The sequence below is a fragment of the Hibiscus syriacus genome, unplaced genomic scaffold, assembly GCF_006381635.1.
Source record: "Hibiscus syriacus cultivar Baekdansim isolate YM2019G1 unplaced genomic scaffold, ASM638163v2 tig00110279_pilon, whole genome shotgun sequence".
Classification (NCBI taxonomy): Eukaryota; Viridiplantae; Streptophyta; class Magnoliopsida; order Malvales; family Malvaceae; genus Hibiscus; species Hibiscus syriacus.
The window spans coordinates 868,141-887,322 of record NW_024062659.1 but is presented as its reverse complement, the minus strand read 5'-3'; the positions used below and the strand labels follow the sequence as shown (position 1 = coordinate 887,322).

General features: G+C 36.1%; 4 protein-coding genes and 1 non-coding gene across 5 annotated transcripts; 4 read left to right on the top strand and 1 right to left on the bottom strand.

Moving 5' to 3' along the window:
• Positions 1–2,010: 2,010 nt before the first annotated feature.
• Positions 2,011–4,902, top strand: LOC120115908 (E3 ubiquitin-protein ligase RING1-like). Its single transcript, XM_039136520.1, has 2 exons — positions 2,011–3,097; positions 4,857–4,902. Exon 1 carries the CDS (start codon positions 2,073–2,075, stop codon positions 3,090–3,092), a length of 1,020 nt encoding a protein of 339 aa, XP_038992451.1. The 5' UTR covers positions 2,011–2,072; the 3' UTR covers positions 3,093–3,097; positions 4,857–4,902.
• Positions 4,903–7,782: 2,880 nt separating this feature from the next.
• Positions 7,783–9,111, top strand: LOC120115909 (transcription factor TCP7-like). Its single transcript, XM_039136521.1, has one exon. The coding sequence runs from the start codon at positions 7,862–7,864 to the stop codon at positions 8,615–8,617; it is 756 nt and encodes a 251-aa protein (XP_038992452.1). The 5' UTR covers positions 7,783–7,861; the 3' UTR covers positions 8,618–9,111.
• Positions 8,705–18,775, top strand: LOC120115985 (FAD synthetase 1, chloroplastic-like). Its single transcript, XM_039136576.1, has 5 exons — positions 8,705–8,720; positions 9,244–9,263; positions 17,553–17,686; positions 17,954–18,123; positions 18,234–18,775. The coding sequence occupies exons 1-5, from the start codon at positions 8,705–8,707 to the stop codon at positions 18,758–18,760; spliced, it is 867 nt and encodes a 288-aa protein (XP_038992507.1). The 3' UTR covers positions 18,761–18,775.
• On the bottom strand, positions 10,777–10,848 carry TRNAT-UGU. Its single transcript has one exon. It is a non-coding gene; the product is annotated as a tRNA-Thr (tRNA).
• Positions 11,572–12,363, top strand: LOC120115906 (54S ribosomal protein L10, mitochondrial-like). The gene is made up of 2 exons (XM_039136516.1): positions 11,572–11,657; positions 12,031–12,363. Exons 1-2 carry the CDS (start codon positions 11,613–11,615, stop codon positions 12,286–12,288), a joined length of 303 nt encoding a protein of 100 aa, XP_038992447.1. The 5' UTR covers positions 11,572–11,612; the 3' UTR covers positions 12,289–12,363.
• Positions 18,776–19,182: the final 407 nt, after the last annotated feature.

The following is a 19,182-nucleotide window of genomic DNA, read 5'->3' as shown; positions in this document are numbered from 1 at the left end:
GGATTTGAGTGACTAATGTAAGAGCACCTAATCATATTATTTCAGGTTACTCACACAGGAGTTTCGAAAGATTAGAGCGACTCGTACGAGAGCATCTAATCATATTATTTCAAGTGATTCACACGGGAGCCCCGAAAGATTAGAACGGCTCGAAGTCAAGATTAAGGTTAAAAAAACTCGAGTACGACCCGACCCGGGTACATTAAAATCTAAAAGTTAAAATTATATTTTCTTTCCCCAATTCACTCTTTGTCGTCACTTTCCCTTCCTTATTTCTTTCTGCGCAGAGAACTCAGAAATATTTCTTTTCTTTTCATTTTCGTGCAAAAAAATGAATTTTGTGGAGTTTTAGTTCATCATTTCATCACCCACTAAAACTCAAATCTTTCTTTTTTAGTTTATGCTTTCAAGAGTTCCATTTTTTTAACTTGTCTTCCCACAATCGGTGCTTTGTAAAGTGAAGAATCTCAATTTTATTTAGGTAAGTATTTTCTCTTTTTGTTTTTGATTTTCTGCTGATCTTATATATGTGAAAATCATGTTTTTATTCAACCTCTTGTTAGATTTAGGGTTCTAATTTTAGAGAAGATTAGTAACTATCACTTAGTTGTTTCTCGGTTTAGGGTTTTAATTGTTGTTTTATCGATGCAGCCATGCCTTAAACGAGTACAATACTCCCAATTAAATTGAGCAAAGTGGTTTTACATTTTTATTAGAAATTCAAATGAGATGATAAAATTAGTAATTAGCATGTAAAAGTGGTTTTTTTTATTCGGATTGGGTCGAGTTTCGGGTGGAGGTATTAGAATTTTTTAGTCAAGTTAGGTGGGTCGAAAATCCGACCCGACCCATGCCCACTGTCTCAAACTTTCCCAACCTCCCTTTTCTTTTATTTTTCATTTCATCCTCTCCCAAAGAACCCTAACTATCATTGCTCTCAATTGTCCTTTCATCCATTAATACGATATTTTATCTTATGGATACGTTACTTCCTTTCCTTTTTTATTCTTCTTCTATATTATGGATTTTGTGTAAGTTTAAGTTTTAGGTTACTATGATCATTTTATTTTCGAGAAATGGGTATTTGATATAACCGTCGGTTTTTAATATATTGATCGACTAATTCAGATCAGGTATTATAGAGGTGAAGGCGATCATCCCAATTCAGTTTGTTCTATTCGTAATCGTCAAGATTCGAACGAACCTCTAACATTACTTAAAGGATCTAGTGTCTTATTCCACTAGGTCAATCGATTGTTGGTTTCGAGAATGGGTATTGGTGTTGATTTTACGAGGTGTTTTGAGCCTTGGTCGAGCAAATGATAATCCATGAACAAGTTGTTGAACGAATAGAAATTAGAAGACTAGTGATGATAGAATGTCAATAGGGTGAGATTTGAAAGTTCATTGGTTGACCCATGGTGGTAACAAAAATCTAAATCAAAACCAACACAACAAAGATAAAAAAGATAAGGCGAATTTCGACCTTAGATACTCTTATAATTGTTAGTACTTAAATTCGTGATCTTTAAGATTAAAATTATCCCTCGATTATAGGATATTACTTTATTAAGTCATTCTATTATTAATTATGTTCAAAACTCGTCATTTTTTTGTTAAAAATTATCTTTTATTTAAATTGGATGTTAACATGATGACTGAGATATGATAGTCGTTTGAGATTTTATGATCAAATTTTATCATATCATAGTTAATTAGTTAACATTCAGCTCAGAATATTATTCATATTCAAATGATTATTTTATAATTTTTAAAAGTTGATATTCTTGATCAAATTTTATGATTTTATCTTATAATAAAAAAACATATAAATACTATACATGTATAGCATACGGATGGGCGATTTGCATAGTATTACTAATAGTGATTAGTGACCATAAAAAATGGATTAAATCATTTAAATAGTAATTAATCAAATTTAGAAGACCTTCTAGAAGCCTCCAGGAAGAGAAAATCTCTATCGCTAAATGCCTTCATTTCCACGTTTCTCATTTTCCCTATCCAGCTCTCCCGGCTCCGTCCCAAACAACTCTAAACCCGGGGAAAAAAACATGTCGTCCGACGGGAACGTCACCGGCGGAGTCGGCGACGCTAACACCGTCGGCATAACCAATAAGCCTTTCTTTTGCTACCAATGCAACCGTTCCGTGACGGTCACAATTTCCCCTTCATCTTCCGATCCTTCTTGTCCCATATGCAACGAGGGATTCCTCGAGGAATACGAAAGCTCAAACCCTAATCAAGGCCCCGGCTTCCTCAACCCGAATCTGAATTCAGCCCCGTTCGCTGACCCGTTCGCTGACTTGCTTCCGCTCCTTTTTCCTGCCGTTCCTCATCCGTCTTCTTCATCCACGACAACTTCATCATCCTCTACTCCCGGTGACACTAATAACCCTAGTTTACCTGGGCCGACCCGGTCAGTCAGAGGTGACCCGTTCGCTTTCGATCCGTTTACCTTCATCCAAAATCATATAAACGATCTGCGTTCAGGCGGGGCTCGAATCGAGTTCGTGATTCAGAACAATCCGTCCGACGCGGGATTTCGGCTTCCGGCTAACATAGGGGATTATTTCATCGGATCGGGCCTCGAGCATGTGATCCAGCAGCTGGCCGAAAATGATCCCAACCGGTACGGGACCCCACCTGCATCTAAATCAGCTATTGAAGCTCTACCTTCAGTGAACATAACAAAGGATAATTCGGATTCGGAGTTCAACCAGTGTGCGGTTTGCATGGACGAATTTGAGGAAGGGACGGAAGCGAAGCAGATGCCATGTAAGCATCTTTATCATAAGGATTGTATATTGCCGTGGCTGGAATTGCATAATTCGTGCCCCGTGTGTCGTCACGAGTTGCCTACCGATGATCCTGATTATGAGAGGAGGGAGCAGGGGACGGGTGAAGGTAATGACGGTGGTGATAGTGTGCAGAGGTCTGATGGGGATAATCAGCCTGTTGAGAGGAGTTTTAGGATATCTCTGCCTTGGCCATTTCAAGCTCAGGGACCTGGACCTGGTCCAGGACCAAGACCAGGTGATAATACAGAGACCAGGCAGGAAGATTTGGATTGAGAATTGTGAGTATCTTTTTTACCTTTTTATTTAACAATTGTATGCAGTATTATATCCCTTTTATGGTGCTATCTTGATAAACATGGGGTTGCTGAAACTTATGCTTTTTGTTCAATATATTGTGCATATCGTGTGGTGTTAAATGGCAAATGAATTAGTTTCCCATCTAATATAGTGAAGCTGGTCATCTGAGTTTGGGTAATTTTATTACATCCCTTTTGATCCATTGTTGGTTATCACAAAGTCATACGCTATTGTGGAGAAGAAAATGAGAATGCCTTCTGAGCTTTACATAACATTGAATTGTCATACATGTCATGAAGCTCTTTTAGAGCCCTAGGACTCGCGTCATTTGGTCAACAAATGATATGTTATTTATGTGAATTTAACAGGAAAGTACTGTTTAAAATGATGAAATATATGCATTATTTCTTGAAAGTTCTCAACTGTCGAGTGTTTTCAATAAATGGTGCATTTTTTTGTTAGACGCTTCGCTTGATTTTAATTATTTAACATGGTAGCCCCATTGATTTTGGAGGGTATTATATGTGGTTAGTTTCTTAATACTTCATACCTATGTAGTGCTGATGCTATGGTTTCCACTAAAATATTAAAGAGGTCCTTCAACTTTACCATTTTATTATAAAAGTTCTTATAATTTTATTACACCCAAATAAAAATGTTATTTGTATCCAAATAATCCCCTAATCTTTAACCTTTTCCCAAATAAGTCCCTTAACCTTTTAAGTTATTCCTCAATATTTATCTGAAGTCCCAAATAAAAATCACATTTTATCTGAAGTAGGAGCTTATTTAAGTACAAATCGAAGGATACGGGCTTGTCTGAGTACACTAAAAGTATAGGGTCATATTTAGCAAAGACATATGTGAAAGGGTTCAAGTGCTTTTTTAGCATTTTAACTTATATTTTCTGAGTAGTTTTTTGTCAACAATGGATTTGTCATGTTCTATACTTATAGTTGGTATAGTTTCAAAGAATACAACAGACGCTAGCTGTGAAAGGCTTGGTTCTGATCTTGCTGGGTTGAGGTGGTAGGAACTAATATCATAAATGGTTGAATACCAAAGTGGAGCTTTCACATTTATGTATAATGTTATCTGAACTTGATAGATGTAAAAATCACAAAAGAATAGAAGGATGGGGTAAGTGAAGTAATATATGCTTTTAGTAAAATTTTTCAGTAGAAACTAAAAAGTTCATAGGACCAATTTTCTTCTGGAATTTTTATGTAGCAATATATGCTTAGGTTCTCACATGTTACACTATGGTTAACTTTCTGAAGACACTTGTGGTAAAAATGGGCTTCAAACCATTTATATTTTCTTTAGACTGTTCTTTATTTATTTGTATTGTTGAGACATCTGGCTTAATGTAGTGAACATATGAATATTGAGACTGGTTAGTAGCTTAGTAGCTTTTGATTGTTCGCTTTTAATGCTCTATGAGCCTTTTCTTGCATTCATTATGGCCAATGTCGAATGTCAATCTGATTATCTGAATGATTTTTAATACTGTTGAAGTAGGGATAAATGGAATTTGAATGACTTTTAATTCTGGCCATTGGAGTTTGGAATTTGTAGTTTCTTCTTATGGTGGCACATATGCTTGCATGGTGCACTAATACTTTCATTCATTTTCATGATGCCAGGTTTATTATTCTGCCTGCATTTACATGGTCAAATTTAATATAGCCGAGTCGTGGTTGTATAATGGAATTCTAACTTGGATTTGATTTTTGGCAGCTTAAATGCAACAAAATACCCACTTTTGTTTCATGTGACACGGTGATAAAACTTCCACTTGCAGAGTTTGGGTATGAGAGAGGTGTTAAACATGGATAATTTGAGATTAGTGTTTTGGTCTCGAGTACTATATTTACGTCGTAAAACTTAACAGCTTTGTTTGTCAAAGACAAGTTGCATTTAATCTTCAATAAATTGTTGTATAAGATTATTTGATCCCTATGTATTGTCTTCCCCTTTATATCAGCAAGCTATTACTACTTGAAAATAAAGCCGCTGTTCCGAAGCATCGTTCGCAAGACATAATGGAACCACCATAGGTAAGTCTAGAAAGGTAAATGTTTTCTGTCTCCCAAATCTTGATCCCGATTAGTCTCAGTTGCTTTTGTGGTATTTGATTGGTTTCGGTTTTTGTTGAATTCCGAGTTTTAGTTCAATTGAAATGGTTATAGTCTTCTCCAAGGTCAGGCCTTTAGGGCCATTGTTGAAGTAAACAACTGATGTGTTAATCCTTTCTTCGCTGTTGACCGAGTTTTAATTCAATTGGTATCGTTATTTTCGTAACAATTTATGTATTCGAACTTGTTTACGTTCTGGAGGACTATGAATAGTTTAAGTATGGGATTAGAATAATTTTGATCTGAATTAGTCGATCAATAGATCGGATACCATTGATTAATTCAAAAAAAATAACTTTGATCTCAGAAGGATTTAATTATTGTGGTACCTAATTGCATCTCATTTTCATGAAGGCGGCAAAGGAAAAGATGGAATTTACTGATGACCAGCCGGATCCCCATGGCCCCTCTCATTAATAGTACCAAAACCAAGTGGACCACGCTCCACTTGTTTCACATGTTGAAAATTTTGTGGCTTCCATTGTGTTGCCCATCACAATCAACTTGTATCTGCATATACATATACGTGTAGTGGTTTTTCTTAAAAAAAACATTTTTTAATATTTTTCTTGAATTTTTTAAAAATAAAATCAACAGTTTTCTGTGGTAATATTAATTCTGTAAAGTATTTCGTACTATAAATTTTTTTTTTCCTTATAAATAAATTTTATTAAATAAAGAAAATAGTTAAAATTATAAGAAGAGTAAATTAATCATATAATTCGGATATTTTTTCTTAAAACTATCGATGTGTATAAACTAGTCACTAAAAAAATTAAAAAGGGTCATATGAAACAAAGGATTAAAATTTCAATTAAATAAATAATAAATTTAAACAAATATTATTATCTGTGATAAAGGATAAATATCAAATATATAAGATTCATTTACATCGCATAAAATTTTGTCTTACATTTTTTTAGGACAGTTAGATTGAGGGAAATCAAATGTTGATATTAATTCTTTGTTTTTTTAAGTGAATATCTTTTCATTTTTTACTGTTATTCTCATCATTTAATAAATGTCATTTATAAATATAGATGTAACCTCAAATCTAACCATGAAAACAAACATATATAAGAAAAGATAAAAATATATATATATAAATTGCATATAAAAAGAGTAAGGGGTTGTTTGTTTACCTCTTAATGGAACTGTTCAGCATTCAGCGTGTTTGTTTCTGACCTCTGAATAAAGACTGTGCTGAATGATTCAGCACCAAGGAACATTCTGAATGATTCAGAATTATTATCAAACAGCATGTCACATTCAGAGCTAATTCATACAGAACCTCTGAATCATTCAATATTTGAATCATTCAGTGCTTAATCATTCTGAAGTAAACAAACAACCACTAACTAAATAAAAATGAGAAAACTCATATTAAATGAAAAGAGAAAAAAAATAGCAATAGATGATCATTTTAAGATTGATATTGTTGTGACAATTAAGAACATATAAAAGAATTAGAAAATGAAGTATAAAATAATGACTAGAGGAAAATTATAGTGACATGCGCACACATCTTATAGATGTAATTGTTCGAATCTAATATATCTAATATAAATATTATTCTTTTTACCATTAAAATTACTTATTAAATTCCTATTTGAAAAGAAATTGTTTTAATAATATTTAACTAAATTGATATAATGTGGCTTTGAGCACCAAGTCTATTCTTTTATATATAACATGGATAATAAAAGGGAGAGATTTAGTTATGATTGACAATTGGCTAACCAAAAGTGACATCATTTACGCCGAGATTATTAACTAAAGTGAAAGATTAGTTAATTGAAAAGTTTTTGACCTTAGCCTAACCACTTTTGTTTTATTGTTCTTCTTATTACTATTTTAATATAACGTGTGGCCCATAAGGCTAATAATGTCATAACAAGCTTTAATATTTTTAATTATTTATATACAAACCAAATGAATTTAATGATTTTTACGCAGGAATTTAAATTACAGGGATTACTTCCTATTATAGATGCGTATATGAAGACTGCATGTAAATACTGTTTAATATATATATATATATATATATATATATATATATATTTATACATGCATTGCATTTTATCTTTATTTTTAATTTTCTAATTGTAGGAGGTCTTCCACGGAAGCTGCTCTCAACCTAACGTTGGGGCAGCCTACTACCCTACCTCCCCTTACCGATTGCATATGAAAATAGGGTTTTGTTGTTGTTGTTGTTATTAGAAATCATGAATTCTAATACAATATTTATAAGAGTGTTTGTATTTGATAATAAATATTTATATATCTTTATAAATATCGCGTTTAAATTCGAGACTTCAAGATACGATAACAATTTCTTAACTACTAAAATCATTTCATTTGCACTAATTATTTATTTTTTAAATATTATATTATGATCATTCACATTATAAAATAAAAACTCAAACGTTAACTTTACAAACGAAATGACAAAAAATAAAAGAAAATTGAATTGCTTTGTATTAATCAACAGTATAATTTTTTTTAAATAATTATAAATCCGATACAGACGAGAAAATCTTAGTTTCGGGAGAAAACCCACTAAGGAAGCGAGGGAATTGATTTCTGTAACAGTCTCTAGTCCCGCCCATGTCAAATTCAGATGATGTTGCTGCGAACAAGTCACAAGCGCCGGCCAATGGTTCTCTCGCCGTGAAAAAGCCTCCGACCAAAGACCGTCACAGCAAAGTGGACGGTCGTGGCCGGAGAATCAGGATGCCGATCATTTGTGCGGCTCGTGTTTTCCAGCTGACTCGTGAGCTGGGTCACAAATCCGATGGTCAGACCATTGAGTGGCTGTTACGCCAAGCCGAGCCTTCCATTATAGCCGCCACCGGTACCGGGACAGTTCCCGCCAATTTCTCCGCCGTGTCGGCTTCTCTCCGCGGTCGGGGAAATTCCGCTTCTCTACCGACGACGACGATGTGTTTGGACCATAAGCCTTTACTTGGTCCCACCGGTTTTATACTCGGAAAACGGGTCAGGTCCGACGATGATAACGCCGGGAAGGACGATTCCGGGACGATCGCGATGGGACCAGATATGGGGTCCATTTTGGGATCTGCGGGGACACACATGGGTGGGTTCTGGACTCTTCCAGCAAGGCCCGAGTACGGTCAAGTATGGAGCTTCGCACCTCCGCCGGAGATGGTTGTCCAGACTGCTGCCGCTGCGGAGTCTTCTCAGCAACCTACTGCAGCCGCGTTGTTCGTTCAACAACTGCAAGCTATGGGAGAAGCGTCGGCGGCGAGGGTTGGCAATTATCTTCCCGGTCATCTGAATTTGTTAGCATCGTTGTCGGGTACTCCGGGAAGTTTGATTCGGAGAGGCGAGGGTCCGAATTGAATTTGGGTAGACCACTTTACCCTTGTTGCTTGGAAGTGTGTGTGTGTGTATATATATATATGTGTTAGATTGCATCAAGATTTGTATATGGTTGCTGTTTCATGTGTGGATGTGTGAGTTGAATTTTTGTCAGAACGTTAGTGTCAGTCAATTAGGTTTTTGAAGGGGACAATTTGGGTCTTCTTATTAGGGTTTTTGTTTAAGACATCTACCCCATGATTGATTAGGGTTTAGTAGGGTTTAAAGGGTTTAAGAAACAGGGTTACGGAGATTTGAGGTTTCTTTTGAGTTTGGGGATTTCCAGAATTGTTGAGGTTCATTTTCCATGTTGAAATAAGGTTTGTAAACTTGAATTTCAAATGCTTTTCAAGTTCCTTCATTATTCATAAATCTAGCAATGTAAGTTGAATCTCAAGGTTCTGGATTGTGCTTTTTTTTTTGCATAATCGGGGTCCGAAACTTCGAGCTGCTAATGGCGTTCGAGAAGTATTAGTTTCATCTCTATTACCATAGGCATTGAAAATCTAGCACTGATGAGTTGAATCTTAAACTTGTTCAGTGTACTTGATTTATGCATAACTGGAATTTGATACTTTGAGCTGCCAATGGTGTTTGAAGATGATTAGTTTCTCTGCTACTGTCTGGTGTTGCTTTAGCATTGAAAATATAGCAACGACGAGTGAGTTGGATCTTAAAACTTGTTGATCGTGCTCAACTTATACATAATTGGAATCTGAAACTTCGAGCTGCTAGTGACTTTCGAGAAGTATTAGTTTCTTCCCTGCTACCATAGGCATTGAAAATCTAGCAATGATGGGTTGAATCTTAAACTTCCTGGATGTGCTTGATTTGTGCATAACTTGGATTGGATACTTTAAGCTGCTAATAGTGTTTGAAGATGATTAGTTTCTTTGCTGCTGTCTGGTGTAGCTTTAGCATTGAAAATCTAGCAATGATGATTGGGGCGAATCTTAAAACTTGTCGTTCGTGCTCGACTTATACATAATTGGAGTCTGAAACTTCGAATCGGTAATGGTATCTGAAAATTATTTAGTTTCTGTTACTGCCCTGCTTTGCTTAGCACTGAAAATTATTTAGTTTCGATTGAAGCTCTCCTCGAACCATTTCTGATGATTGAGCCTTTCTTGAGTCAGTGAGAAAGCTCTGCTTTAAGCCTTTCTTCAGAGTTCTAGCAAGCCCTTCTTTGACCGGGCATTTCTGTGAGTTAATTATACACCCATTTCTCGATATTTTCTGCCACATCTCATACCCATGGTACCGGGTCTTGACCACGTAATCAAAGGCTTTAAAAGGTCTCTGAAGTCGATACAAACCCTAATCCGCCCGTTCTTCTTGGTCACTGAGGCATTGTTTGCCAACCAATCGGGATCTTTCTCTTATGAAACTCACATCCTTTAATTTCTGCACTTCTTTATCAATCATCTTTTATGAGGAGTGGCTGAAAGTGTCATTGCGCTTGCTTGACGGGCTTAGCATCTGGTTTGATATTAAGCCTGTGGATTGCGATTTCAGGGTCTAGCCCTGGCATCTCAGCCTAATCCTGGATCCTCCGCATATGGTTTTGCTAGGAAAGCAGGAAGCACCCTTACACTTCCGTTCAGCCAGGGTGCGCTAGGAGCTTTTTCAAAGCCAGGTTGAGAAGATGGTTTTTCAACAGGGGTCGAAGATGTAAATTAAACGAACCTTTCTTCTGCAGGGCTTACGACGATATCGGTCTCGCTCCGTAGTTCTTCCTCTCCCCGACGTGGGTACGCATAAAACCATGGCCTGTAAGTCGTTTGACAACGCCTGGGTCTGTAAGCAGCTAAAGCTCCCTCACTGTCGTTTAAACCCTACCTCACCAGGTTTCTCAGATGGAGTTACACTATACCAGGGATCAAAGATGGTTTTCTAACACCATGTTGTATCTGTTAGTCCGGTCAGCCCTCTCTTCTGCTTTCAGTAAGTTGATTGTTTCTGACGTGCTCGGATTGTGCTTTGGTTTACGTATTCATTCATACTGAATCGTGAATGCCGTCGATCGAGATACGAGTCCCGTTTTTAAGCGGTAACACAGTGTCAGCAGCAAGCTTACAACCGGAACAATACAGACGTGAAGGAAAAACAACAGAAACTAAGATTGAAAGATTAAAAAAGGATGCCCCCATGCAGGATCGAACTACAGACCTTCAGTTTACAAGACTGACGCTCTACCACTGAGCTATAGGGGCTTCCCATGCCTAATGTCTATGGTCCTTGTTAAATATATATATTTTATTAATGCAATGACAAACAACATTGTATATAAATGATGGTTATGAGTCCGACACTTGGATATGGGAATATGGCCTCTAGGATCCTTCAAATATATAGGAAAACTTAGAAAATCTAACCTTACTCGAGTCAGATACATGCCCATGTCCGACGCATACACCTGGTCCTCTTGCTTTTTTTTTTTTTTGGGGGGGGGGGGGGGGGGGTTCAACAGTAACCTGGCACAATATCCTGGTTGTTCCTTGTTACACTGTTAATATTCGGTGAAAAGCTCAAAGCGAACCAGCTAGACCAGGATTTCTACTCTTGATAATTTTTTACTCTGCACCTCAGAAATAATTGATCTTTCAATTCTTTTAGCGGCACATTATTTTCGATTTTCCTAAAATCATCTGATGAGCATATGTTTCTTTAGTATTATTTGAAGATCTAAAAGGAAATGTGATCTTATAATTCTAACCATTTGATCTCGGATATGGTATTATACAAGATGGAAAGTTATGTATTTTCTGGAACTGAGAACTAATTCGTGTGTTGATGTTTATGACGAAGGGAAAATGCAATTTGTTATCATTTCCCTTTTTCACCACTTCTTGTAGAATTAACTCTTGTTCTGATATCCAAATTTAAATCTCCTTTTAAGGGCAGTGTTCACACTGATTATTGTTGTACATAGGATGCTGGGGCCATCGGGAAACAGATCGAGGATGGGGTAAGGTTGATGGGTCGTGGTGCTGAACAAATCAAATGGCCAATTCATCTTGAGGTAAATGATTGTTCTGAAACCGTTCTTGCTATATGCTACTGATTTGACTATAATATAGATAAAGAATCATTTCTTAGCTGTTTTTGGATTTAACTTATGTTAGTTTAGAATGCTCAACTAATGTATTTATTAATTATGGTCGGACGATTATCGGAACATAATTTGGTATCATCTTTTCATAGTTTTCATCATCAGATCCTTCCATGGTTGCAGTACTGTTATGCTAGTCCTAGTTAAAAGATGTTCTATGATGTCGAAGTGAAAGTGAGCGAGAACCTTTGGATTCTGAGAGTTTGAATCAGTCATTGTTCCTGTATATCCTTTTTTTAATCCGAACCAGTCAAAAAGTTGGTCTTACCATTGAAATTTACAGGTCTCAAGGGTGACTGTTAGAGCAAAGGAAGAAGCTGAAGCTGCCGGTGGATCTGTGAGGAGAGTACACTATAACAAATTAGGGTTGAGAGCTCTGCTTAAACCCGAGTGGTTCGAAAAGAAGGGAAGGTTGCTGCCGAAACCAGCCAGGCCTCCTCCGAAGTTGAAGGATAAAGTTGACAGCATCGGCCGCCCGCCTGCTCCAACAAAACCTATCCCGTTTTTCACCGAAGAGGAGCCAATCTCCTCTCCTGCGTAGTAGACAGGTGATCGCTTTGTTCGTTGAACCACAAGATCGGCATTCGAGTTATCATGTTTTGGAGGAAAAGAATCAATACATTGCAATCCCTTTCCATGTCAAGAAATAATTTACAACTTTGTTCTCTGCACTTGGTTTGATCCACATCGATCTTGAAACATTAGTGATTTGTGTTTTGCACTCGGTTTGAACCTGGTGCTAGTTGAGAAGCCAGAAAACACGAGTTGAATCTGCCTGGACATCGCCCTCGTTGTAAACGAACCCGGTGCAGCTGTGCAAGAGTTGAATGTATTTTTTGCTTTGAGAAATGATAATGCCATTAACAAGAATCTTTATTGCAGTCTGAATTTCTATTAAATTAAAATTTAAAATATAAATCTTAAAACTTTATATAATTTAAATTTATAAATAAGAACTTTAATCATGAGTTTAAAAGTGTAAAGAAGTAAGGGGAAAATTGCACATCAAAGCCAAAGTCAGGGGATAAAAGGTACATTAACCCTTAAATCCAGCAAAGGGTAAATTACTCGTTAAGTACCTAAACTATCAATTTTAATTCATTTTAGTACCTAAACTTTCAAATTTTTATAAACCTTACCAACATTTAATTTTTGTTTCATTTTAGTGCGTCACCAAAATTTAACCGTATTGCATTTTTATGAGTAAATTATATCATTCATCACTCAACCATCTTCTCACTCCTATTTTGGTACTAAAGTTTAAATTTTTTTAATTTAATTTCTTAACTTTCAAATTGCTAATATTTTAATCACTCTATTTTATTTTATTAATAAATTTCATGACATAAAATTTTACAATTTAACCATAACAAAGGTACCACAGGTGAATCATCCGTTAAGTTTTTAAAGGCGAGGTACTAAAAGAAAATAAAAACTAAACATTAGGATGGATTTAAAAAAAATTAAAAGTTTAGATACTAAAACAGACCAAACTACAGTTTAGGTACTACATGCGGAATTTACCTTTTAATAAAATGTGACAAAAATCAGGAGTGTCACATTAGGGCCACCGGAGTGACCCACTGTAAAAATATCAGAAAATTTAAAACTTTAATTAAAACATGCAACTTATAAAATTTATCAGTATTCAGAAGTAAAATAGATTTTCAGACTCGTATATAAACCAAAATACAATCTACATGCCCCCTATCACATGTACCATACTCTGCAAGAAACGCCGAAAGAACTCCCTTACTGATGTTGATAGTTGCACTGGTACGATTCTTTTAACCTGCACTGGTGAGTAATAGACTGAGCTTCGAAAAGCTCAGTAATACAGAACTACCAGATACTGCTGCAAGACATGCCAATAAATGGAAAGCCATATCATTTCTTATTTAATCAAACATATACCGGTTTTCGGAATAATCTGGAGTTCCACTGGTAGTTCAACAAATAGAAGCCATGAATATCTCAGTTCATAGGAAGCATTCATAGTATCAAATTTTCAGGAGGTCAAATAGGATGTCTAGTGTCCAACAGTACGATAAAATCATAATAGTACACTAATCAAATGATATTTTAGTAAATCCCATAAACCATACTGTAGTGGAGCTTTTTAAACTCGTGTTTTAAAACCATCGTATAAAGAGTTAACCTAAGAGAACATCTTAAGGACTGAGAGCCTACCCAAGAAAATTCGGGGCCACGGGGCCTACCTAAGAACACATCTTAGGGCTACAGGGCCTACCCAATGATCTCAGGGCCAGAGCCTAAACACATTAGGTCCATATTTTCCAGCTTGATCAGAGCTACTACTAACAAATTTGTATCTCCAATACAATACCGTGATACAAATCCATAAGCCATCACCATTAAGTCGGTGCATCCATAAAACAGTAACCATAGATTTCAGTGTACCTCATGTTAAAACAATAAAGCAATTTATTAAAAAAAATAAGGAACACACTAGAGAAATCCCAGTACTTATCAGAGGCATTTTACAGTTATCAGCATAGATAACATGAAACTGATGTCTTTTTATCAAATCCCAGGCATGAGGTTCTATTAAAAAGGAGTCAATTACTACTCGTTCAAAGCAAACATTAAAATCGATACTTTAGAATTCCACTATGATTCAAGTGTATCAGGAAGGTGTTCATGAATGTTTATACAGATGAGTTATAGATTCATATTTATGGAGAGTAATTTCATTACTCAACAAAGTTGGAATATACAAAATCCTTTGCATTCGAGTTAATTGTGTGAATCAGACATGATCGAAGGGATTTGAGTCGATAAAGGAGAAACAAAGATTCAGGACATTTACCATTTATATTGATCGATCAGATTATCAAACAACTCCCAGAACTGATACCAGTTGATTGGTCAAATCCTTGCCTTTCAAAAGTACTCACTCTTTAATACAAAATTTATTATCCAAAGATTCTCTTCAGAATCATCACTGAATACAACTTAAGGTAACGAACAGATATTCCACGGTCGTTATTTCATTTCTACATTTCAACGATATTAGGAAAGGTCAACGTACTTGATTTTTGGTTGATGATCCATAGGAATAATACACTATGCAAACTCATCAGAGTTTCCAGACTTATCCAAATCACTTACTTAATCTTCAGTCATTGAGGTTACTTAGTACATTTAGCAATCAAGTCTATCCCAATTTCTTCAGAGTTTTCCAACGTATTTCAGACATTTCTGAATTTCAAATACATATTGTACTTCCTTTCAATTCAATTTAATCATATAATAAAGTCATTCTAATATTCGTGGTTTATTTGTCTCATGAATACCCACTTCTTAGTAATGTATGAGCTCTAGAGTCGAGCTGAGTCAAGTACTTCCAGAATTATCATCGTTCCAAACCTTAGAAGACGAACACACATTCAAATGATATCTATGTCGTTCAGGTACTGACATATTATTATCGTTGATCGACCCGCTTAAGGTGTTTTCCATAGCTTTTTAAGGGTAATGCCACAACCATATTTATTTGAATTCCTTAATGAACCCAAAACATTTACTTATTCTTGGTCATAAAGGTCTTTTGGTCATTCTGATGCTCGATTTTATTCTATTAATTTCAGAGTTCGAGGATATCCAATCATTCATGAGCTTAGTACTATTCTTGGGTCATTTCCATTACAGGGTATTCTGGTCATTTTACAGATCTAGTGTATCACAATCATTTTCTTCTGTCCGATCTCATTATCGAATTCAAACTTATCATTATTTTAGTCATTTCGAACAATTCTGACAAAATATAACCATCGATAAATTATTATTCTTAATGTACTTACTCAAGTCGGAGATTTCCAGGTTAAATGCCTTTTCAGATGTTACTAACGGATTATCAGGAATTTTTCATACAAAAATAGGATCTCAACAATCAAATCAGTAATTTATCGGTTTAAAAACAAATTCTCATGTTACTTCCCCATTTAGAGTTAACTTGGACTATTTTTACCTCTCAATGGCATTTTCGTAATTTCTTAACCAGATACTTTCGGTATTAACTCTTAACAAAAATAATTATACTTTAGAGATCCAATGGTTAATTGCTTTTCCGAACATTCTTTGATCTCGGAATGATTCATTAATAGACTTCTAGTATCTTGCATAAACCCTATTGGGTTAAAACCCGGTTATCCAAATTTTCTTAGCAAACTAGCATTTCTTATACACATCTGTAGTTATATCAGATCAATATATCATTTCAGAGTTATTAGTCAACTTCCAGATACAATTCTTATCATCTTACAACATAAGGGTATTTCTGTAATTTTACCCTACCAGAATATTCTCCTAATTTTCCATCCAAGTACCTTTGATGAAATAAATTATATGTTACAGATCCAAGTTGATTCCTTTATCACTAAACACAAAACTTGTAATTTTAATTCTAACAATCCATCAATTTCTTATAAAAGTCATCTGAACCATAATCAGTTACCGAATTTTTATCGTATTCGGATCGAGTGTAGAAATTAATTAACTACACATACGAGACCAACATTATCTTATTCATGCATTTACCAATATTCACATGTTCCATAAAGCATAAAGAGGTAGTAAAGTATTACCTCGATTTCTGTGCAATACTGATCGACCATTAAATTCCATTCGAACACCCTCGATCTTGAAATCATGTTCCAATAATTCCTCAGATGCATAACTATAAACATTTCATCAAAAAAGGGGCTTAATTCTGAAAAAAGGGATCGAATCGAGTGATTAATCAGTGAAAACCAACTTATCGGGTTTAAATTTGGCGAAACGGACCCCAAAAATAAATTCAGAACGTAAAAAACATCAGAATAGGTATACACAGTCAAAGTCAAAGGTCGTTCAACGCCCGATCAATGCTGGTCAAAGTTCTGGTCAACAATGGTCAACGCCGGTCAACGGTCAACAATTGACCGTTTTACACAAACATCACCCTAACCGAAATTAATTACAAAATTAACACCCTGTAGCCAGACGATGCCCACTCTCGGAGGGTGGCGCGTGTGGCGCATGAACAGTGATACGGTGTCGGAAAATTCCTGGAAAAATTCCTAAAAATTATTTTAAGTGATTTTGAGACAATTACAAAGCTCGGTTCACAATTTTGAACGGTGGAGAGCTCGATTACAACAAATCCAAAACTTTGACCGTTTCACCTCCTCACGCACTACCGCCGACGGAGACAAAGAGGACACCGGCAGACTCGGAACGGCACAAGGAACACGATGGTGCGGGAGGTGTTGAAAACAGATGGCCAGATTGTCGTGAATCGACGAAAAACTAACTGAAATTGAGTTAAAATCGACGATACTTCCGACTGAAATTAACGACGAACGGCGCCGATTCACAACGAGAGGTTTGAGGGGTTTTGTTCATCGGTCGACAACGAATACGATGGTGGTTTCGGTTCGTCGATCGGAGGTCGGACGACGAATAGATCGGAGTTGAAAGGAGGGTTGAGGGGAAGGGGGAAATGATGAAAACCATCTGCAGAAACATACGGGGAGAAGATGTAATAATTCTCTCCAAAAGAAAAATGGACAACCCATGGGTTTAGTCACTGAATTTCTTGCACTTTATAAAACAGTCTGCCAACTTTGAAAATTTTCAATTTAATCCTCAATTTTCTTCTCAAAATACCAATTAAATCCACCACTTTAAAATTCTAAAATTTAGCCCCTAAATTGGGGTGTTACAATATGTGTGTGTATGTGTAATTGTATATATTTTTGTGTTAGTGTTTTTATGTTATTTGTTGGCATTAATACATCAGAGGGGATTGTTGCATTGGGAAAGTTTAATGCTCTTCATATTGGTCATAAAGAACTTGCAATTCAAGCATCTAAGGTTGGAATCCCATATCTTTTGTCGTTTGTAGGAATGGCCGAAGTCCTTGGTTGGGAGCCTAGGTAAAGTTTATACATCTACAATTTATAGTACTAAGTTGTGGTTGCAATTACGAGTGTTGCGGATGTTACGACGTGATTTGTTTCCTAGAAATAACTGTTTTTAAATTGCGGATGCAGTTGCGGTGTCGCGATAACCTTGAAAAACATTATGATGCAGGCCTCAATTTAGTACTATGGTCTACATATGCTTATAATGTTTGTGTAATGGTTTAAACCTTTAGGCTTTTTCACTTGATCCTAATGAAGCCAAGTATGGGTTTTAAACAGGCCTCCCACAGTTGCCCGATGTGATCGTGTTCTTTCCTCTTGGGCTCCGAATTGTGGTAATGCGGCTCCCAAGGAGTTCCAGGTACAATTTACCAGTGTTAGGCATCTTAGTCCGATGGAGTTTGTGGAGAAGCTAGCAAAGGAGCTGGCAGTTTGTGGAGTTGTAGCAGGTACGCTAAAAGCTGTATCGACTCTTTGATAGTATTTTTCTCAAAATTATCTGGTGAAATATTAATTCATCAATGTTAAAATAGGTTGTTTTAATGGCTAATTGTCACAGGTGAAAACTATCGCTTTGGTTATAAAGCTGTTGGTGATGCTTCAGAATTGGTGAGATTGTGTGATGAGTTTGGTATGGCTGCTTACATTATAAATTCTGTCATGGACAGGCACCAAGATGCTAGAAATATGAATCGTTTAGATTTAAAAGACAGGGGGCAAGTTTCGTCTACCCGTGTTCGACGCGCGCTAGCCAAAGGTGACATGGAATATGTATCGGAGCTTCTAGGTCGCCCACATCGCTTGTTATCTATGATTAAAGATTGGGAAAACTTTACTAGTACTAGCAGTAAACAAATGGTGTCAGCTCCAAAATCTTCTTTGCTAAATCTACCACCAAAAGATGGTTTTTACGAGAACTGTGCTCTTTTATTTGGAGAACATGAACCGGTAACATGTAGAGTGTCTATTGACACAACGCATATCCATCTAGAGATGGATCGAGTAGATTTTGTTGATGAGTATCACTCTCGAAATTCTCAGGTCTTGGGTATTGAATGCTGCAAATCGAGAGTTAATTTTGCTTAGCTTAAGTTATCTTTTAGTTCATTTCAGGAAAGTACTTCATGGGTGAGAACTGTCATCAGATTAATTTTTTTTGAATATATATTACTCGTTTCGGACTATTCAAAAGAAAATTATTGAATATAAGAGTCATATCCCATTCTTAATGTTGGAAATGACTTATGTATTCCTCTCCCAAGAACAGCTTTGGTTTCATTTCATTTGATTGTTACTTGATCGTAACGGTTTCATTTCATTTGATCGTAACGATTAGTTAGGTGACTCGAAAATGTTTCTGAACGAGTTTTGAGTTGGATTGAACGAGTTTTATTGGTGCCTATGCAGTATTGGCGTGTGAATCTTCAAATTTATTGACTGGTTTTGTTTCTCATGAATCTTCAGCATACTTGCAGTTGATTGATGCTGTTTCCTGGTGCATGCTTCTC